The sequence below is a fragment of the Kryptolebias marmoratus genome, linkage group LG20 (genome assembly GCF_001649575.2).
Source record: "Kryptolebias marmoratus isolate JLee-2015 linkage group LG20, ASM164957v2, whole genome shotgun sequence".
NCBI classification, from domain to species: Eukaryota; Metazoa; Chordata; class Actinopteri; order Cyprinodontiformes; family Rivulidae; genus Kryptolebias; species Kryptolebias marmoratus.
This window is the reverse complement of record NC_051449.1, coordinates 15,061,835-15,077,486: the sequence shown is the minus strand read 5'-3', so window position 1 is coordinate 15,077,486 and position 15,652 is coordinate 15,061,835. Positions and strand designations below refer to the sequence as shown.

General features: G+C 40.2%; 1 protein-coding gene, 2 non-coding genes and 1 pseudogene across 6 annotated transcripts; 1 reads left to right on the top strand and 3 right to left on the bottom strand.

Annotated features, from left to right (window-relative positions):
- Positions 1 to 721: 721 nt before the first annotated feature.
- LOC108239553 lies at positions 722 to 5,287 on the bottom strand (annotated as a pseudogene).
- Positions 4,625 to 4,698, bottom strand: trnan-guu. The gene has a single exon. It is a non-coding gene; the product is annotated as a tRNA-Asn (tRNA).
- trnam-cau lies at positions 5,281 to 5,352 on the top strand. The gene has a single exon. It is a non-coding gene; the product is annotated as a tRNA-Met (tRNA).
- Positions 5,353 to 5,541: 189 nt separating this feature from the next.
- Positions 5,542 to 10,979, bottom strand: LOC108239552 (ceramide synthase 2). 4 transcript variants are annotated; one of them, XM_037972985.1, is made up of 11 exons: positions 10,641 to 10,797; positions 9,866 to 10,063; positions 9,097 to 9,214; positions 8,067 to 8,185; positions 7,907 to 7,964; positions 7,772 to 7,822; positions 6,900 to 6,992; positions 6,598 to 6,747; positions 6,334 to 6,443; positions 6,081 to 6,234; positions 5,542 to 5,976 (listed from the first exon to the last, which is right to left on the bottom strand). In XM_037972985.1, the coding sequence occupies exons 2-11, from the start codon at positions 10,030 to 10,032 to the stop codon at positions 5,767 to 5,769; spliced, it is 1,230 nt and encodes a 409-aa protein (XP_037828913.1). In that variant the 5' UTR covers positions 10,033 to 10,063; positions 10,641 to 10,797; the 3' UTR covers positions 5,542 to 5,766. The 4 variants fall into 4 exon arrangements, with proteins under 4 accessions (XP_037828913.1, XP_017277824.1, XP_017277823.1 ...); XM_017422334.3 differs by lacking the exon at positions 10,641 to 10,797 and adding an exon at positions 10,804 to 10,979 and having other exon boundaries at positions 5,543 to 5,976; XM_017422336.3 differs by lacking the exon at positions 10,641 to 10,797 and adding an exon at positions 10,804 to 10,979 and having other exon boundaries at positions 5,544 to 5,976; positions 6,598 to 6,726.
- Between the last annotated feature and the right edge of the window lie 4,673 nt (positions 10,980 to 15,652).

Here is a 15,652-nt window from a genome sequence, read left to right as displayed (position 1 = left end):
AAATGACCCTAAATTCTTATCCCCCTCCAAAATACGGTCTAGATTTAAAATACCTAGAATAAAACGAGGCGATATTAAAGTTGTGAGATATCCTATTTTATGTCATCAAGAAAATGGTATGAGTTTGACAGGAATGCCTAAATATTTACATCAGTTAATATCTCAAAAAGTTCTTTTTTCCCCCTCAGCCAACAGAAATGGCTTTAATTATGTAATTTATATACTTTTACCCCTCTGTTTTTGTGTTTAAACCCAAACTACAAAAATGTGTATTTTCTGTTAAGAATAAGCTTAAACTTTAAAATCAGCAAAACCTGCAGCTAAAAATTAAGCAAGTTCTTAATTTCAAGGAGAAAGAAGAAGACTGAAAAGTTTAACTTTTGAAAAAGTGTAGAAGTTACAGAAACCAGAAGTCGTGAGCAAGCTGAACATATTGATGTATGAAAGGTCAAAGCAGCTGAAAAATGTCACTGGCAGGAGTGGGGGTAAGCTTTCTTTTAAAACTTCAAAATAAAAGTTTCCCCAAGCAAAGTTAAAGCCAGATTTGAAGCTCTGAGTCTGCAGCGATCTCCTCCCACGTGGGAAAGAAACTGCTGCAGAAAGCGTCACTAAAATTATTATTTTTGAAAATAAATAAAGCTGTCCCTCCAGGCAGGAACTTCCGACGGCTTACATCTCAAAGTTAAACTTCTGCTTCCAGCTGTGAGGAACGACAACAAACTCGAGGACAAAAAGCATGTTTTATTGATCCAAAATGTCCGTCAGATGCAGCTGTAGTCGAGTCATACAGGAAACTGTGTTAAACATCAGGTCTGCTCCTTTTGTTGAATTTAAAACCAGACCATCATGAACACACCCAAAGCCTCGTGATCCCTCACACAAAACTGCTCCTTAGTTTCCTCAGAGACGAACACCGACAGTTCGGACTCTCTAAAGCTCCTGTGGGATTTTTCTGGCGGCTCGGAGGACATCTGAAATGTTGACTTTGTCTCCGAACTCCTCCTCTCTGTGCTCCAGGAAAATCCCCTGCAAGGCGACAAAAACAAAAAAAAATACAAAACAAAACATTTTACAAAAACTGTTCTGGCTGTTGGGTTCATTCCTGTCAGTTTTACCTGCTGTCCTCGTCCGATGACAAAAACCCCGCCGAGCACGAAGCCCTCCCCCAAAACGTTTCCAATGAAGCCTTTTCTGAAGGCCCTCACGCCGCTCAGCCACACTCCAAGACGCAGGAACGCCAGGAGCCCCATCTTCCGCTCTCGGGGCCCATAAAACCGCCTCTGCAAAGCAAAGGAGCCTTCAGCCAGACACACCGACCTGAGCGGTTTTCTCCTAAAAACACTGAATGAGTTCAGAGTTCTCCAGAAACGAGGAGAAGAACTGGATGAATCTGCTCCAGAGGGGAGTTCCTCTGATACGTTTCTGGTCTCCGGGTCAATGCGTCACTTCATTACACCCAAAATACTCCACTCACCTCTTCGTCCAGGAAAACCTCGCCGCTAAAAAAGGGCCTGAAGTTCTGGACCTCGGTGCCGACGTCCTCCTTCACCACAGCATAAAGAGGGACCCCGAGCTGGTCCAGCTGGGGTTTCAGAGAGGACAGCTCTGCGGCCTCCTGCACAAACAGACGCCATCATTAAAGTCCCACACCTTCAGTTAGATGCTTTTAGGACAAAATACAATCTAAAGGTTCCTTGAAGGAACGCATATCACCCACCATCATTCATGCCAGAGTTTTAGATTAAATCATTTTATGTTTAAAATAACAGTACGCTCAATCTCAGTCCCTCTCTCAGGGTGTGTGTTGTGAAGGAGTCTCAGCTACTACCACAGCCAACTTTAGCTCAGTATCTGTAAAACTGACTGAGTTTGAGTTATTTTTGTGTTGGCTAAGGTCAGCTGGGAATATGAGATATTTTGCGAACAGACACAATAATCTCCGTTCAAATCAGCTTTAACTGGAATATGTTACACTGGCTTTTTTTAAAAACAAGATTTTATGTATTCTTGAGTAAGTTTTTGGTTGCACTGCGACACTCGAGTCAGACTTTTAGATTTATTGGTGGCTTTTTGAGTCACTGATCACCTTAAGGATTAATATTTGACTGTAGAGCAACAATATAAAAGTTAAGTACTCCATCTCTATAGACACATGGTGCTCACCAACGAGTTGAATAAATGAGCGGAATTTAATTTTCGTAAAGGTTAAAAGTTGCCAGACAGCTCAGCAACTTCAGAAAGAATTTAGGGACAAGCAAAAGCAGCTTGGGAAAACAATTTGATTCACCTCTCTGCACAGAAATCATCCCGGACGGCGCACTGCCATGATAACAGCTCCAGATTTCTCCCACAGAGTCTTGGCCTTGAAAGTCTTAGACTCTGAGGAAATGCAGTGAAAGGGTGAGAGTTGGGCAAGAGATTAAAGTTCCAGCTGAACAAAGGCTCTTTTCAATACTTCAGGCACTGATAAAAGTGAGAAATGTTGTACTAAAGTGTTAATTTGTGGGTCAAACGAGGAAAAAACCTACCTCCTTTCAAAGTTTTCAGCTCAGCAGCTTCCAAGTATTGAAGCGTTGCTGCCAGCGGTGGAGTTAAAAAGAAGTCGGTGAAGGAGTTCAGGACTCGGGTGACCAAATCACCGACTGAGGCCACGGCATCTCCGAGAAGTCCCATCGCTGCTTCTGTCAGTCTCTCAACTTCAGCCTGAAAGAGCATTTAAATTCCTGCTCCGCCTGATCCCAGACCCAGCCCTGGATCAGATCCTGATCAGATGGCCTGATTAAACGCAGCTGTGTTCTCATGATCAAGAGAGCTGCAGAAAAAACTGTCACGCTCCAGTTCAAAGGTCATGGAAGAGGCTGGAAAATGCAGCGTCACTCCTCCAAATAACAGATCTGAACTCTGTTGTTGTAAATAACTCCGACCCCAGCTCTGTCTGCAAGGCAGTTAGGACATTTATTTACATTTTCAGCTGATTTTTCTGTGCGTTCACAAACAATCAGCTTCATCAAATCCTAACATCTTTTTTTTTTTTCTTCTTTTTACGTGAAATGTTGGCATGCGTAAAATAAAATGAAAGGCCTGGCGACTTCAGAAAATAAAGCTGAGAGTTACGCTCAGAGCTACAAACGCATCAAAATTTAACCTGATATCTGTAAAAATGTGTTTGTGTTTCTTCAATTGCATCTGGCGGCCATCTTGAACTGAGTTGACTCCAGTTACTTTCTGCAAGTTTCATTCAAATTAGCTTAAGATATTTTGGTAGCAGACACACACAGAACCATTATCGACCTTCTGAAAACAAATGATTGATCTGATTTTGATTTTCTATATAACCACTGGGACAGTTTTGTCCATTTTGAGACTGTAATGTTGCCCGAACTTATCTAACGAATGGATCAGTAGACAATCAAACTTGATCACAAACTCTGCTTTTTATCTTCTCCCTGAAAAGTAACACAAAGCTCAGTCAGAACTTCATTAGAGTTTTTACGTAAAGCATTCAGACGCTACAGAAGCAGCTCGACTCCGAGACGTTCCTTAGACAGCTACCTGTCATCCCTTTGTGGTTGTTTTTTTGTTGACTCAGCAGACTCACTCCTGCAGCGCTCGCTCCGGTGACGGGTCACTCGCAGCTGAAGCCGAGCCATCACTCGCCTCGCTCATGTGTTGCCCTTCTGCCTCCTGAGACGAGGTGAAAAGAAAGAGATGGATTAGGTATTTTACTTGTACTCATATCTCTCTGGTTTTTGAACACTTAAATTAAAAAAAAAAAAAAAGAACTACTGGTCTCTGTTTTAAACAGGAAAAAACCCAGTAGAGCCACCTGCTCCTGGTCCTGAGGAGTGGGGCCGCTTGGTTATCAGAGGTATCTAAAGTACTGGCATAAACAGCTTGGCATAAACAGCTTGGCAATAAACAGCTTGGATTAATGATGAGTGATGAGTTTCCCTGCTTAAATAATATTAAACTAAGCTGAATTAAATGCTTCTCCTCCTGCCAAATCATTTTCTCCTTACTAACAAGGTACAACAAGTGTCCTTTAAACTCAGAGGATTTACCCCGCTAAAGAAGTTCAAATCTGACATAATGGCTGGCTGTGTCCTTTCTCCAAAGGTTTTTGGCAACCTTTCTGTAACTATATTGATTCTAAATATATCACCTAGCTTTCAGTTTCTCCGGAAACATGTTCTGTTTAGCTTTTGGCTGAACTCTTTGTGGATTATTTAATCATCCTGGTCAAATTTCATATACAGGAATGCAAGTTTTTATAGAAAAAGGCAAATTTTGTCTGGTTTTGTACTGAATTTGAGTAGCATATGTACTCAATTTGACTGTCCACTAATCAGAAAGGTAAAAGAGAACTATAATGACTTGTGTTCACCTTGACATCCCTGACTTTCTTTTGACTTGTTTCTTTTGTTGCTATTATTATATACGTATGTATACTGTATACAATGCAGTGTTGTGCTGCCCCCTGCTGTCCACAAACTGGAGCTGCATCTTACCTGTTTCTCGTATTTGTGAAGCCAGTGAACCAAATACAGGATAGACATCTCAGGTGCCGACTAACGTGACCGAAGTTCCATCACGTTAAATAAAAGCGAAAAAAGAAAAAAGTGATCGTCCCTGGGTGGGCTCGAACCACCAACCTTTCGGTTAACAGCCGAACGCGCTAACCGATTGCGCCACAGAGACAACTGAGGCGCCCCAAACCATGCATTCCTCATGAACCGACAAATGCAGCCGTTCGTTCGGTAATCTTCGGTAATCGTTCGGTAATCATTTATTTTAGTATTATATTTAAAGATAGACGTTTTCTGGAAAAAATTATAAATATGCAGCTAGACTGAGAGGTGACCTACCGATTGCGTTTTACACGTGCAGGCGGTCAGGAACTGATACGCGTTGTTTATTCTGTAGCTGTCTTATTTAACGTCATATATTACATACATAAATAAAATTATTTGTGTTATTAATATATTAGTTACCTTTCAACACGTAAAATAATTTAACAGTAAGAAAACAAGACATTTGAGGTAGCTAATGTAGCGCTTGTTCGAACAACCACGAGGTAGGCCACGGATACCAAGATATTCAAATCCAAAACCAAATCAACTTAAACTGCTTACCGATTTCACACCACCTCGAAAATAGGTCGGGTTTCGACAGAAGTGCTACTAAAACACGCTGTACTAAAAACATAAACTCCTATCCAAACTGTAGACGGTCGCTGTATTACATCAACAAATATGGCGGAGACGAAGTCCCACACCGCGAAGCAGAGTGGCGCAGCGGAAGCGTGCTGGGCCCATAACCCAGAGGTCGATGGATCGAAACCATCCTCTGCTAACAGTTTTTGTTTTCTTTCACATTTTTCTATTCTTAGCATTAAAGCATTAACTGTTATCCTGAACAAAGGGTTTTTGTAACATGTTTTGTACTTAAACCATATGCCTCTGAGTGTGTTTATATTTATATATATATATATATATATAGTACTCTGAGTCACATATTTGTCTTTCAGACACACTGGACTCACTCCCTGTTTAGGTGAGATAAGTGGACTTTCATAATAAATAAATACAATCAGTTAATTATTTGTCTTGGAGGTTTAATTGCAATTAATAAAGATCTAAACAGAGAAAATGGTGAATTAAAGTAGGCAAGTCACACATTTCTTATAATACAACATAAGATATTTAAGGTACAATAAAATCTGACCCATTTTTGTAAAAGTAAAGAGGTTTTTTTTTTTAAATGTCTTTACTGAGCTTTTCGTATTCTGTTGGCTACAGACGACCTGTGGTTGGTCAAGTTATTAAGGACACAACTGTTGGTGAGCATTGATAGTTTGGAGTTTAAAGTTTCTTTGCTTTTTTCCCAATAACAGTCCTGATCTATACTTTCATCTCCTTTCTCCTCCTCTTCCTCTTCGGCTCCACTTTCTTCATCGCTGCGCTCATCTTTTTCCAGCTGTGGGCAGAAGCAGATTAGTTAAATTACCACTAAAGATCTGTAACCAAGAGCAAATAAAATACATCTTATGATCCATCCCTAGCTTCATCGCTGATTCTCACCTTGCCTTTTAAGAATTTATAGACCATGCGCAAGATTAAACCTGCCCAGAAGACGTGAAGAACCTGCAGCACCATCAGCAGGATGTTAAAAAAGTAGTAGCCGGGAAAAGGCTGAAACACCTCCATGGACAGCAGCAGGGTGGTGCGAAGGATTCTGTGAGAAATCGAGACAAGCGGAATCAGTTTTCCAACAACAAAACACCTATTCATCCATGTTGCAACACGTATAAAAAACAAAAAAACCCAGCCCTACTTGGTGGGAAAGATCACCAGTCGAGTCACAAGGAAAACCACAGCGAACACAACAAACAGAGAGTCGCACGTCTTCCTCCAGCCGGCGCCGTAGTTGAACATCTTTGCAGACTGTAGAATCAGAAAATATTCATGCTTTAAAAAACATTCTGCTGCAGATTATATCTTCTTCTTCTTCTTCTCATGCTTTGGTAGGTCTTCCCAGGAGAAGCTGGTCCTTATGGAGGGGACATATGTCAGGGACGTACATCTGGAAGGCTGTTACCTCTAACAGGATGTCGGAGGAGTCGTGGAGCAGCATCACCAAGGTGCCGATACGAATGTAGTTGGCACAGTAAGAGAAACTGAGCAGGAAGATGGTAGCCAAGTGGTGGATCACTTGCTCCTTGAAGTCCTGGTGAATAACAAAATTAACCTTCAAAGGTCAACGGAAGAAGTTACTAATTAACAAGAGCAGAGGAAGGTTCTCATTACAGCAGCAGCGAAGCGTGATCTACAACCACGCACAGCAAACACAATCCTGCATGAATGTAGCACTAATCCCCGAGGGAATATTGACATTTTCACCTTCCTTTTAATGTCCACGGAGATTCGAAGCAGCAGAGAGCCATAAAAGCCCAACTCCAACATGTAGTACCAGAAGTGAGCTCTCTCCATGGGCTGAGTGAGAAGGCGGAAACACAACATGTTCATAAAACACGTAGATGTTTGCTTTGGACTGCAACGTACTAACCACAGTATTATAATCCCGAACAACGCAGGTTCAAACTTATTTAAGATTTGTCGTTTGATTTGTGTGAAAACAAGTGTTGGAATAAGTAGAAATTAAAGGCCTAGGATTCCTTGACGAATGCCTGTCGCCCGCCACCTTTCATGGCAGAGTTTTAGACTGAGATCATCTTGTGTGGAAATATGATGAAGTTGTAGCTTTTTGGTCAAACCTTGAAAATAACACGAGTGATCTCATGTAATATTGTAAGATGTCACACTCAGAGTATGTGTTGTGAATGACTGTCAGCTACTACCACACCAGATTTTAGCTTAATATCTGTAACACTGACTGAGTTAAAGCCGTTTTTGTGTAGGCTAATGATAATTAGCTGTGGCATCCATCTTGAATTGCTTTGACTCCAAACGTTAATGAGCTGTAGATGTATACTCAATAAATAATTTTTGAGAGTTTCATTAAAATCCATCCAGTGGTTCATGAGATATTTTGCCAACAGACATACACACAAAAGTAAAGATTTGTTGTAATTATAGACATCTGAGACAATAAATGAGACATTTTCTGTCAGGCTTAAGGCTTTGTAAAAGTTAAAAAGCTTTAAAAAAGCACTTAAAGAACTTTCATCTTTGAATAAAATCACAACAAAACGTCTTTATTTAACAGGCTGAGCGGTAGCAGTGAGACAGAACTACATGGTTAGTGTTTTCACCTGAACTGGATACTGCCTCCAACAGTCCCTGTGGTCCCAGAACCAGGATCTCTGTCCAGAGAGGGGCAGGAAAGAGAAAAAGATGAAACTATTCATAGTTGCTGTAAAATGTTTGTTTGTTTAAGTCATACTCACATCCATTAAACAGGCCAATCCAGCCACAAAGGCTGTGAGGTAGAAAAAGAACCTCCAGCTGTAAAAACAACAATTTGTTTTAAACAAATAAAATGTGTTTTAATGAGAATTATGCTTGTGAGACTCCAACACGGAAAGCTTCAGATAGAGAAACACTCACGCAGCTTCAGCAAACTTCTTGGTTTGGCCGGGTCGGTCCTGGTTCCTGCGGAGTCTGAACCAAGTTTCAATCTGTCTCTGGGTTTTACCGCATGACTGCATCAAACTCACAACTTCACTCTGAAACAACAGCGAACATTCATGCTGGCAGACACTGAGTTTAAATGAAAAACAAGCAGACTGATGAAGGCTAGTCATCAAAAGGAAAAATATTTCAAGATTGTTTCTTTTAAATGCTACAAAAGTCAAATATGAGTTGTTTTCAGTCAGTAGCTGTAAAAGCTGAGGGAGAATAAAAACTCTGTCCGACTGCAGAGCATGTGATTTGTTTCCCTTCAGGTTGACTTTTCTAAGAACACGGATCTGTTCGTGTCACACTGTCTCCATCTTTTCAGCGTAAATAAGAAGTTCTGAGCCCTGCAGTTAGGTCTTTCCATACCCCTCTGCTCAAAATGCCCCACCATGACCTCTGGCAGAACCAGAACCCTTAGAATATCCCATCTTTCTCGCCCGCTTGTCTCCAGCAGCCCGTCGTCTCGCTCTTTGCAGAATTTCGACCAACCTGACCAGCCTGCGCTTTGCAAAATCAGGTCCATCTGAGCCCTAACATCTGTGTCAGCCCAAGAGGCTCCAGAGTTTTTGCCAGCAGAGTTTGAGCAGCTTGCCTGGCAGCGATGCGGGCCAAGCAGAGTTAGCCGTCACACGCACCGCCTCTCGGCCAAACGTCCCCAGCCAACTGTGCTCCCTGGGCACGCTCTGACGGTCCGGGTGCTTCTTCCACTTTGGTTGACTTCACCACTTGGCTGGAAGCTAAATGTCACGTAACTGCACTGCAAGTCAGAAACTACTGTAGGGTGCAAAACGATCGATGTGCAACAAAATCAAAATATTCCACAAAAAGTATGGAGACACTGTCTGCATCAAACCCTCTGAGCCCTCCCATTTTAAAGGCAGGTAAAGTAAACCCTCAGGCTCTTTGTTTGCGACTAAAGACAACAAATGAAGGTTACGCAGAGGCCGCTCAGACTCACCTGTGTTGGCTGTTTGCTGCTCTGGGTGTAAAACGACTCCAGCTGCGGGGAGGGGGCAGCAGTCACCTGCAATCTATTCTTCACCCCCAGACATCTGCCCATGGGTGGGGCCAAAAACCTGGAGTCGAGGAGAACAAAAGATGGTTTACACAAATGTTGTGGGATCATCAGGTCACCGGGCGGGCGCTTTCAGCAGCGCATGCTGTGCACGGCATGTCAGGCAACACCTGCTTGAGCTTTTGTTTTGTGTTAAAAAAAATTAAAAAAACATGGTTAATGAACTTTTTTTAAACATTTCTACGTCATTTTAACTTTGAGCCGCTGCAATCTTGGGCTTTTTTTCTTCTGACACAAGAAAAAAAAATTCTGTTTGATTGGTTTATTTATTACAAACTCCCGAAACACACAGGATATGTTGTCAATCAGCAACGAATAATGAGCGCTGTTCTGCACACTTAACAGTCTGTTGCACAAATCACTTAATTCTTCTAACCACGGGAGATCCTGGCTTTAATCAAGAAAGTAAATTTAAACGTGAAAACCACGGCATGCAGTCACTATTTGCTCAGCAAATAATCAGGTTTTTAATTATCTCCCTTTGTTCTGTTCTGTCTTCCTCTTTCTAGTCCCCAAAGCCTTTTTTTCTGATGACAATAATTGCTGCCCCGCACTCGCAACACACTCGGTGTGTTAGGTTAGCTGAACTCTTCCCTGCAGAGAAGACAGTTTGTAGTGCATTTAGTAGAAAACAGGCTCAGGCGTGCTGTACCTCTCAAACGCGCAGCGAAGAGCCACAAAGCCCAGAGCGAGGGGCAGCGTTATCAGAAGGTCCTGGGGCCGAGGCCGCTCCGAGTCCGCCAGCTGCTCCATGTCCGTCCAGATCACACCGGGAGGAAGCCAGTAGTCCTGCCTCCAGACGTCAGGCAGCAGGTCCATGTTGAAGAAAGACCCCAAGGATCAGCAGAGCCTGGAAAAACACTGTTATGGTTTGGTAGCATGTGGTGATGGGGCGTCAGAATTCCTCCAAGGGCACCTTACATTGTGAACTAAATAACTTAGTTTGCCAAAACAAACTTTGCATCTACAAACACTCGTAGTGTTCACGCGCAGGTAACGAATGCCTAATATTTAAAGTATAAATTATGAAGAAGTGAATAAAAGTACAGCACCTGATTTTGTCTAACAGAGAGTCTGCTTTCGTAAATGAATAATGTTTTATAAATAGTTGTTAATGCTTTATAAAGTGTTTACAAACTCAAAAATCATCTAATTAAACCATCAATAAGCCCTTTATAAAGGGGTCTTTATTAAAAGGTTGTATCCATATTCCTGTAATAGAACATCATACTTAAAGCTAATGAATAAAACTGTTCAACTGTTTACTATATCTGGGATTTATCTATAATTTTTCCAATTTAAAATATCAACAGAGCTTAAATTAGTGAACTACACATCACAGCAGTGGCACAAAATGTTCCATTAAAACGGAATATGAAAAGTAAAAAGAATGAAAAGCATTTAAAACAAACAACTGAACATTATACATTTTGCTCCTCTGCCTTAAAGTGAATAAACAGAGTTATTATCTGTCCTCCGTGTCCATCCAGCCCTTAAAGACGGAGCGGTGCCGCTGATGGAGGGAATTCCTCCCGGGGACCGAGTTGGTGAAACGGTCCGAGGAGACGGAGCCTCCGAGCAGAAACAAACCTGTCAGCAGCTCCGTGGGGACGGTGGTGTGTTCGGAGAAATAAAATCCACTCCCACGCTGGTTTGGTTTGAGTTTTGTGGGGCAGGGTGCCGCTGAAGATGCGCCTCCGCTGCTTCCTGACGACGACACCAGAGAGAAGCAGCGAGCCGCCCGTTGGGCATCCGTCAAGCTCGACAGGACGACCGGAAGTGGGGAGATCGCCCTTCAAAATAAAACAACTTTCGGTCTTTGGAGCAAAAATAAAACCGAAAAAACCCACAAACAACTACATGTAAACTGAAAATTAAATTAAATTTTCTGCAAACATGCAACGTAAATGCTAAGCGCTAAATGAGAGCTGAAAGTTGCTGAAGAAGCTGAAACAGTTATCAAAGCTAAAAAGTTGCAAAAGGCTATGCTAAAAATACCAATATGCTGGCTAAAAGCAATAAACGGTTAAACTAAAAGAAGCAAAATGCTAGCTAAAAGGTAAACGAAGTAGAACAGTAAAAGCTAAAAGTAGCTAAACTATAGTTAAACATTAAAAGTAGTACAAAAAGACTAAATAGAGAGAGTATGCTGAAGCAGATTTGAAAAATAATATGTTTTAAAGGAACTGAAGAGATCTCAATGTGTTTCTATGGGGAAAAAATGTAAATCAAGTTAAATATTTTTGAAAAGTATGAAAGTTATGAAAACCGAAAGTCATAGCACCTGTCTCCTGGATGAACTGGATGTTTTCTTATTTGAATGGCAAAAATGTTATGCACAAGTAATTACAGCAGATTGCAAAAAGATGTACGGAAAACAAAAAAGACAGGAAAAATGTACTGTTATTACTGAATAAGCATTCAAACATTAAATTAAATTAAATTAAAACATCTGTCTGATTAGTGTAAAATTCTGTAGCCAACACTTAAATATTTGTTTATAGTCAAAACAGTAAAAAAAAAAAAACTGTAATCAATGTGAGTATGCAAAACTGTAAATTTAACTTAAAATGTTTGTTTTGAAAACATTTAACCCTATATCAGCATAGAGGACAATTAAAAACCTTTGGTGTTTAAATTTAAAAAGTGGAAAGTTTTGTTTACATTTGATGATATATTGGATTGCAGACCTGTTAGAAAACCTAATGCAATATGGAAAAAGAACATTTTAGTTTTTAGCAACAATATGTCCTAAAATTAAAAGTCATGATCTGTTCCCTTGGGTTTATAGTATAGATTATTTCTCAAAACACAGAATGACAGAAAATGGAAGCAGGTTGTTTCAGCTACTAAAAGTAGATCTCCAGAAATGACAACACAAAAAACAAAAAGTATTGCTCATAAAAGCTAAAAATGAAGATTAAAATAAATCAGTACTCTGAAGCGTTGTAGTTCATGAGAGCAGGAATGTGTTTGTACTTTCACATGTACAGGTCACTTGTGTGTGCAAGCAGCTGAGTGTCTGTGCGGTCTCTTTAAGCTGTTCAGAACAAAACCTGCAGCGTCACACACCCACAGAGGCTCAAACTTCCCCTAAAACTTACGCCAACACACACAAATACACACAGCACTGCCAACAACCTCCAGCCTGGTTATCTTACAGAACAAAGATAACGTCACTGCTGTTATGCAGATGATGTTGTACGTCATGCAAATCAGCCAGGTCCACAGCTATGTTGTGTTTTTTTTCTTTTGTTTTTTTTTTTTTTTACAAAAGTCATGTAGTGTGTAAAAAAGTCTGTTCAAAGAACTTCATCTGCACACATGAAAGATGTATGCTATGTTTACCTTTTTATGACTCATGCAGTGGGAACAAATCGGTTTAAATTAAACTGTATCTGGAGTTACAGGAGGCATGTTTCAGACGTTGTTTGCATTCTGTCTATATTTTGTTGTACATCCATGAACTGGTGGAAGCTCTGCTGAGAGATCAGGTGTCAAATATACAGTATGAAAATAAGGCCCTGAGATCAGTCCAGGTCCTGGTTCTTTCCTAACTTATTTGCTTATCTGTGCACATGTGGAAGTGTGTGTTTGTGCATGTGAATGCCTTTTTGTTGCTTTGACACGGAAATAAATTATAGGAACCCAGTGAAGCAAAGTTTGTCCCATTGAACAGCAGACTAATGAGGTGGGAGTGTTTCTGACTATCTGATAACTGTAGAAGGGGTTTTTCTTTCGTTTTTTTTTTTAAATCCAATTAAAGTGACTGTAGTCTTTGTTCTGTGCAACTCTGAGGCTAAACCAGGATGTTCATCTCTTTGTTTGTGTGTGTTTTTATGCTGCAAGAAGCCAAGAGAAGCCTGTAAATTAATTAGATATGACAGAAAAACAAAAGACGGAAAAAGCTTTTTATAAAAACAGAGTGGCATTTCAAAAACATGCTACAACCACAACTCCATAAAAGATGGGACGTTGTGTAAAACATTAACAAAAACAGAATGTAATGATTTAAAAAAAAATCTCATAAACCAATGTTTTACTTCAACATTTAAAATGTTTACTATGTTTCATCATGAATAAAATATGGGTTGATGAGATTAGCATATCATTGCATTCTGTTTTTATTTACATTTTGCACAACATCCCAGCTTTTTTGAAATTGTATTATAACTTTAGTATTATTAGTATTAATAATGTTATAACTTTTTTCAAACAGACTTTACATGCAGAAATTTGGACACAAACAATGATTTGTCTTTTAGTCACTGTAAGATTAATTAAATTGTAAAACTATATCTAATAGCTTGTTTTAAAACCACATTTTAAAGAGTTTTATAGAGAAAAAGTAAGAAAGCAGGTGACAACAGAAGCAAAAACATCATGATAAAACAGATTCCTTCATATTTCTGCAGGCACAGCTGAGCAGATTTGGTCGGTGCTTTGGGTGGAGGCTAAAGGCAAAACAGATTAAGAGGAGGGCATCAGTGTACATGGATTTCATAATCATAACTTAATGCGTCTGGTTATCAGTCAGCACACTGAGCCGCATAAGCTTCTTAAAGCAAAGGGTGACATGAAACAGCAGAACCACTCGACAAAGCAGGCTGCATTATATGCATTAACTGAACTTTTAAAACAAAATTAAATCAAATAAATAGGATAAAGTGGATTAAAACTAACAAAAAGAGCATTAAAATAAAAGTAGAGGGGAAATGTGGTTTTAAGAGGTAATTCAAGGGATTCTCTGTGGTTGCAGAGATCATATTTTATTCAAAGGATCATCTGAAAGGTGGCACACATGCTGCACGACATGCAGAATGACTGAAAATATTTTTTAATAAAGTCAGGGTTCCACTTAAAAAAAGAGAGAAAACAACAACTATTACATCCTTCAGCTACAGCTTGAAACAAACAATAGCTCACAAATAAAACTAAACTCTCGCACTTTACCAGTAAAAACAACATTTAAAGTTTGAAGCTTTGTCTTTAAATCACTCATAACAGAGTGTATTGATCGTTCATGAGATATTTTGCTAACAGACAAACAAGACTGACAACAACAGTTAATGTGAAAACTTAAAAAAAAACTAACCTTGCATAATCAGTTAGTGCTCAAAGTATGTGTTGGGATGGACTCTCAGTGACTACCACATTTTAGTTCAACATCTGTAAAAGTAGCTGAGTTAAAGTCATTTTTGTTTTGTGTGTTGTATTGCTGAGTCTTCTTAGTTGTGGCTGCCATCTTGAATGGCATTGGCTACAAGTAAATTTGTTGCAGGTGTTTGTTCAGTGATTACTTTCTGAGTTTTGTTTTAAAAAAGAAAACAATGGTTCATGAGACGTTTTACTAAGGCTACAGACAAATGAACACACACACACAGGCAAAAACATTTGTTGCCTTTTGCCTTCAGCAGCGGGTGATAATAATAGATACATGGCTTCTTATGTTTTCTTTTTTATGCAGTTAATCCAATAATGTCGTAATGTTATCTTGCATTTAAGACAACTGACGTTTGCTTTAAACCAGTCATATAAACAAACAATACTGGTCAAAAGTGTTGCTGCAGATCTCCTGATTCGTCCTTCTTCTCCTTGTCTTCATTTGTCTGTTTCTAGTTACACCATTGCATATTCAAACTGTCCTCTGTCCAGCCCCTTGTGGTCTGTCCATGATGAAGATGGCATGCTGCTGAAAGGATCCAGCAGGATCCGTACACAGCGAACCACGAGGAAGAGCAGCAGCAGAATGAGGAGGCCAACAAAGCACAAGGCTGACCCCTGCTCGGGGTGCCCCGCTGTGGGCTGCAGCACTGTCGAACCCCTGGGGAACCCCGGGGAAGCAGGGGAGGAGAAATCATAGTCTGCAACCCAATAGGGCGTGTCGCTCATCTTGGGAGAGAGGGGATGTGTTGAAGGTGGAAACAGCTGATATTTTGTTCTGCAGTCAGAGGCTGTGAGGGCTGATGTGGGTCTGCATGTGCATCTCTGTCAGCGAATGTGAAATCTGAATTCACACAGTGAAATTTGGCAGCTGGTTCCTCTCAAGTGGGGTGTTTCCCTAAAGCCGCAGGGCAAGCGGAAATAACACAAGCAGTGGCGCAAATGGATGCACCCTCAGGTAAAGCAAGCAACAAGTCGAGGCATGCTCAGTGAGCTTTATTCTCATCTAATTGGTTGGTGTCAGGTTCAGGTTTCTCTTACACATAATCATCCTCAAAAGAACTAAACTATGTACATCGATACTTAAACTTGATGCTTGAAACTTAATAAACTTAAGTTTGTTAAGTGTTATTGAACAGAAGCCTGAGCTATGTTTTATTGTAATTACAAAGTGATGCACAAATTTCAATTAGGTTGCTCCACAGACAAACCATGGATTTTGCTGGATGTAAATGATCCATCTTGTGCCACTTAAGAAAACATTTTGCAGTCAAAT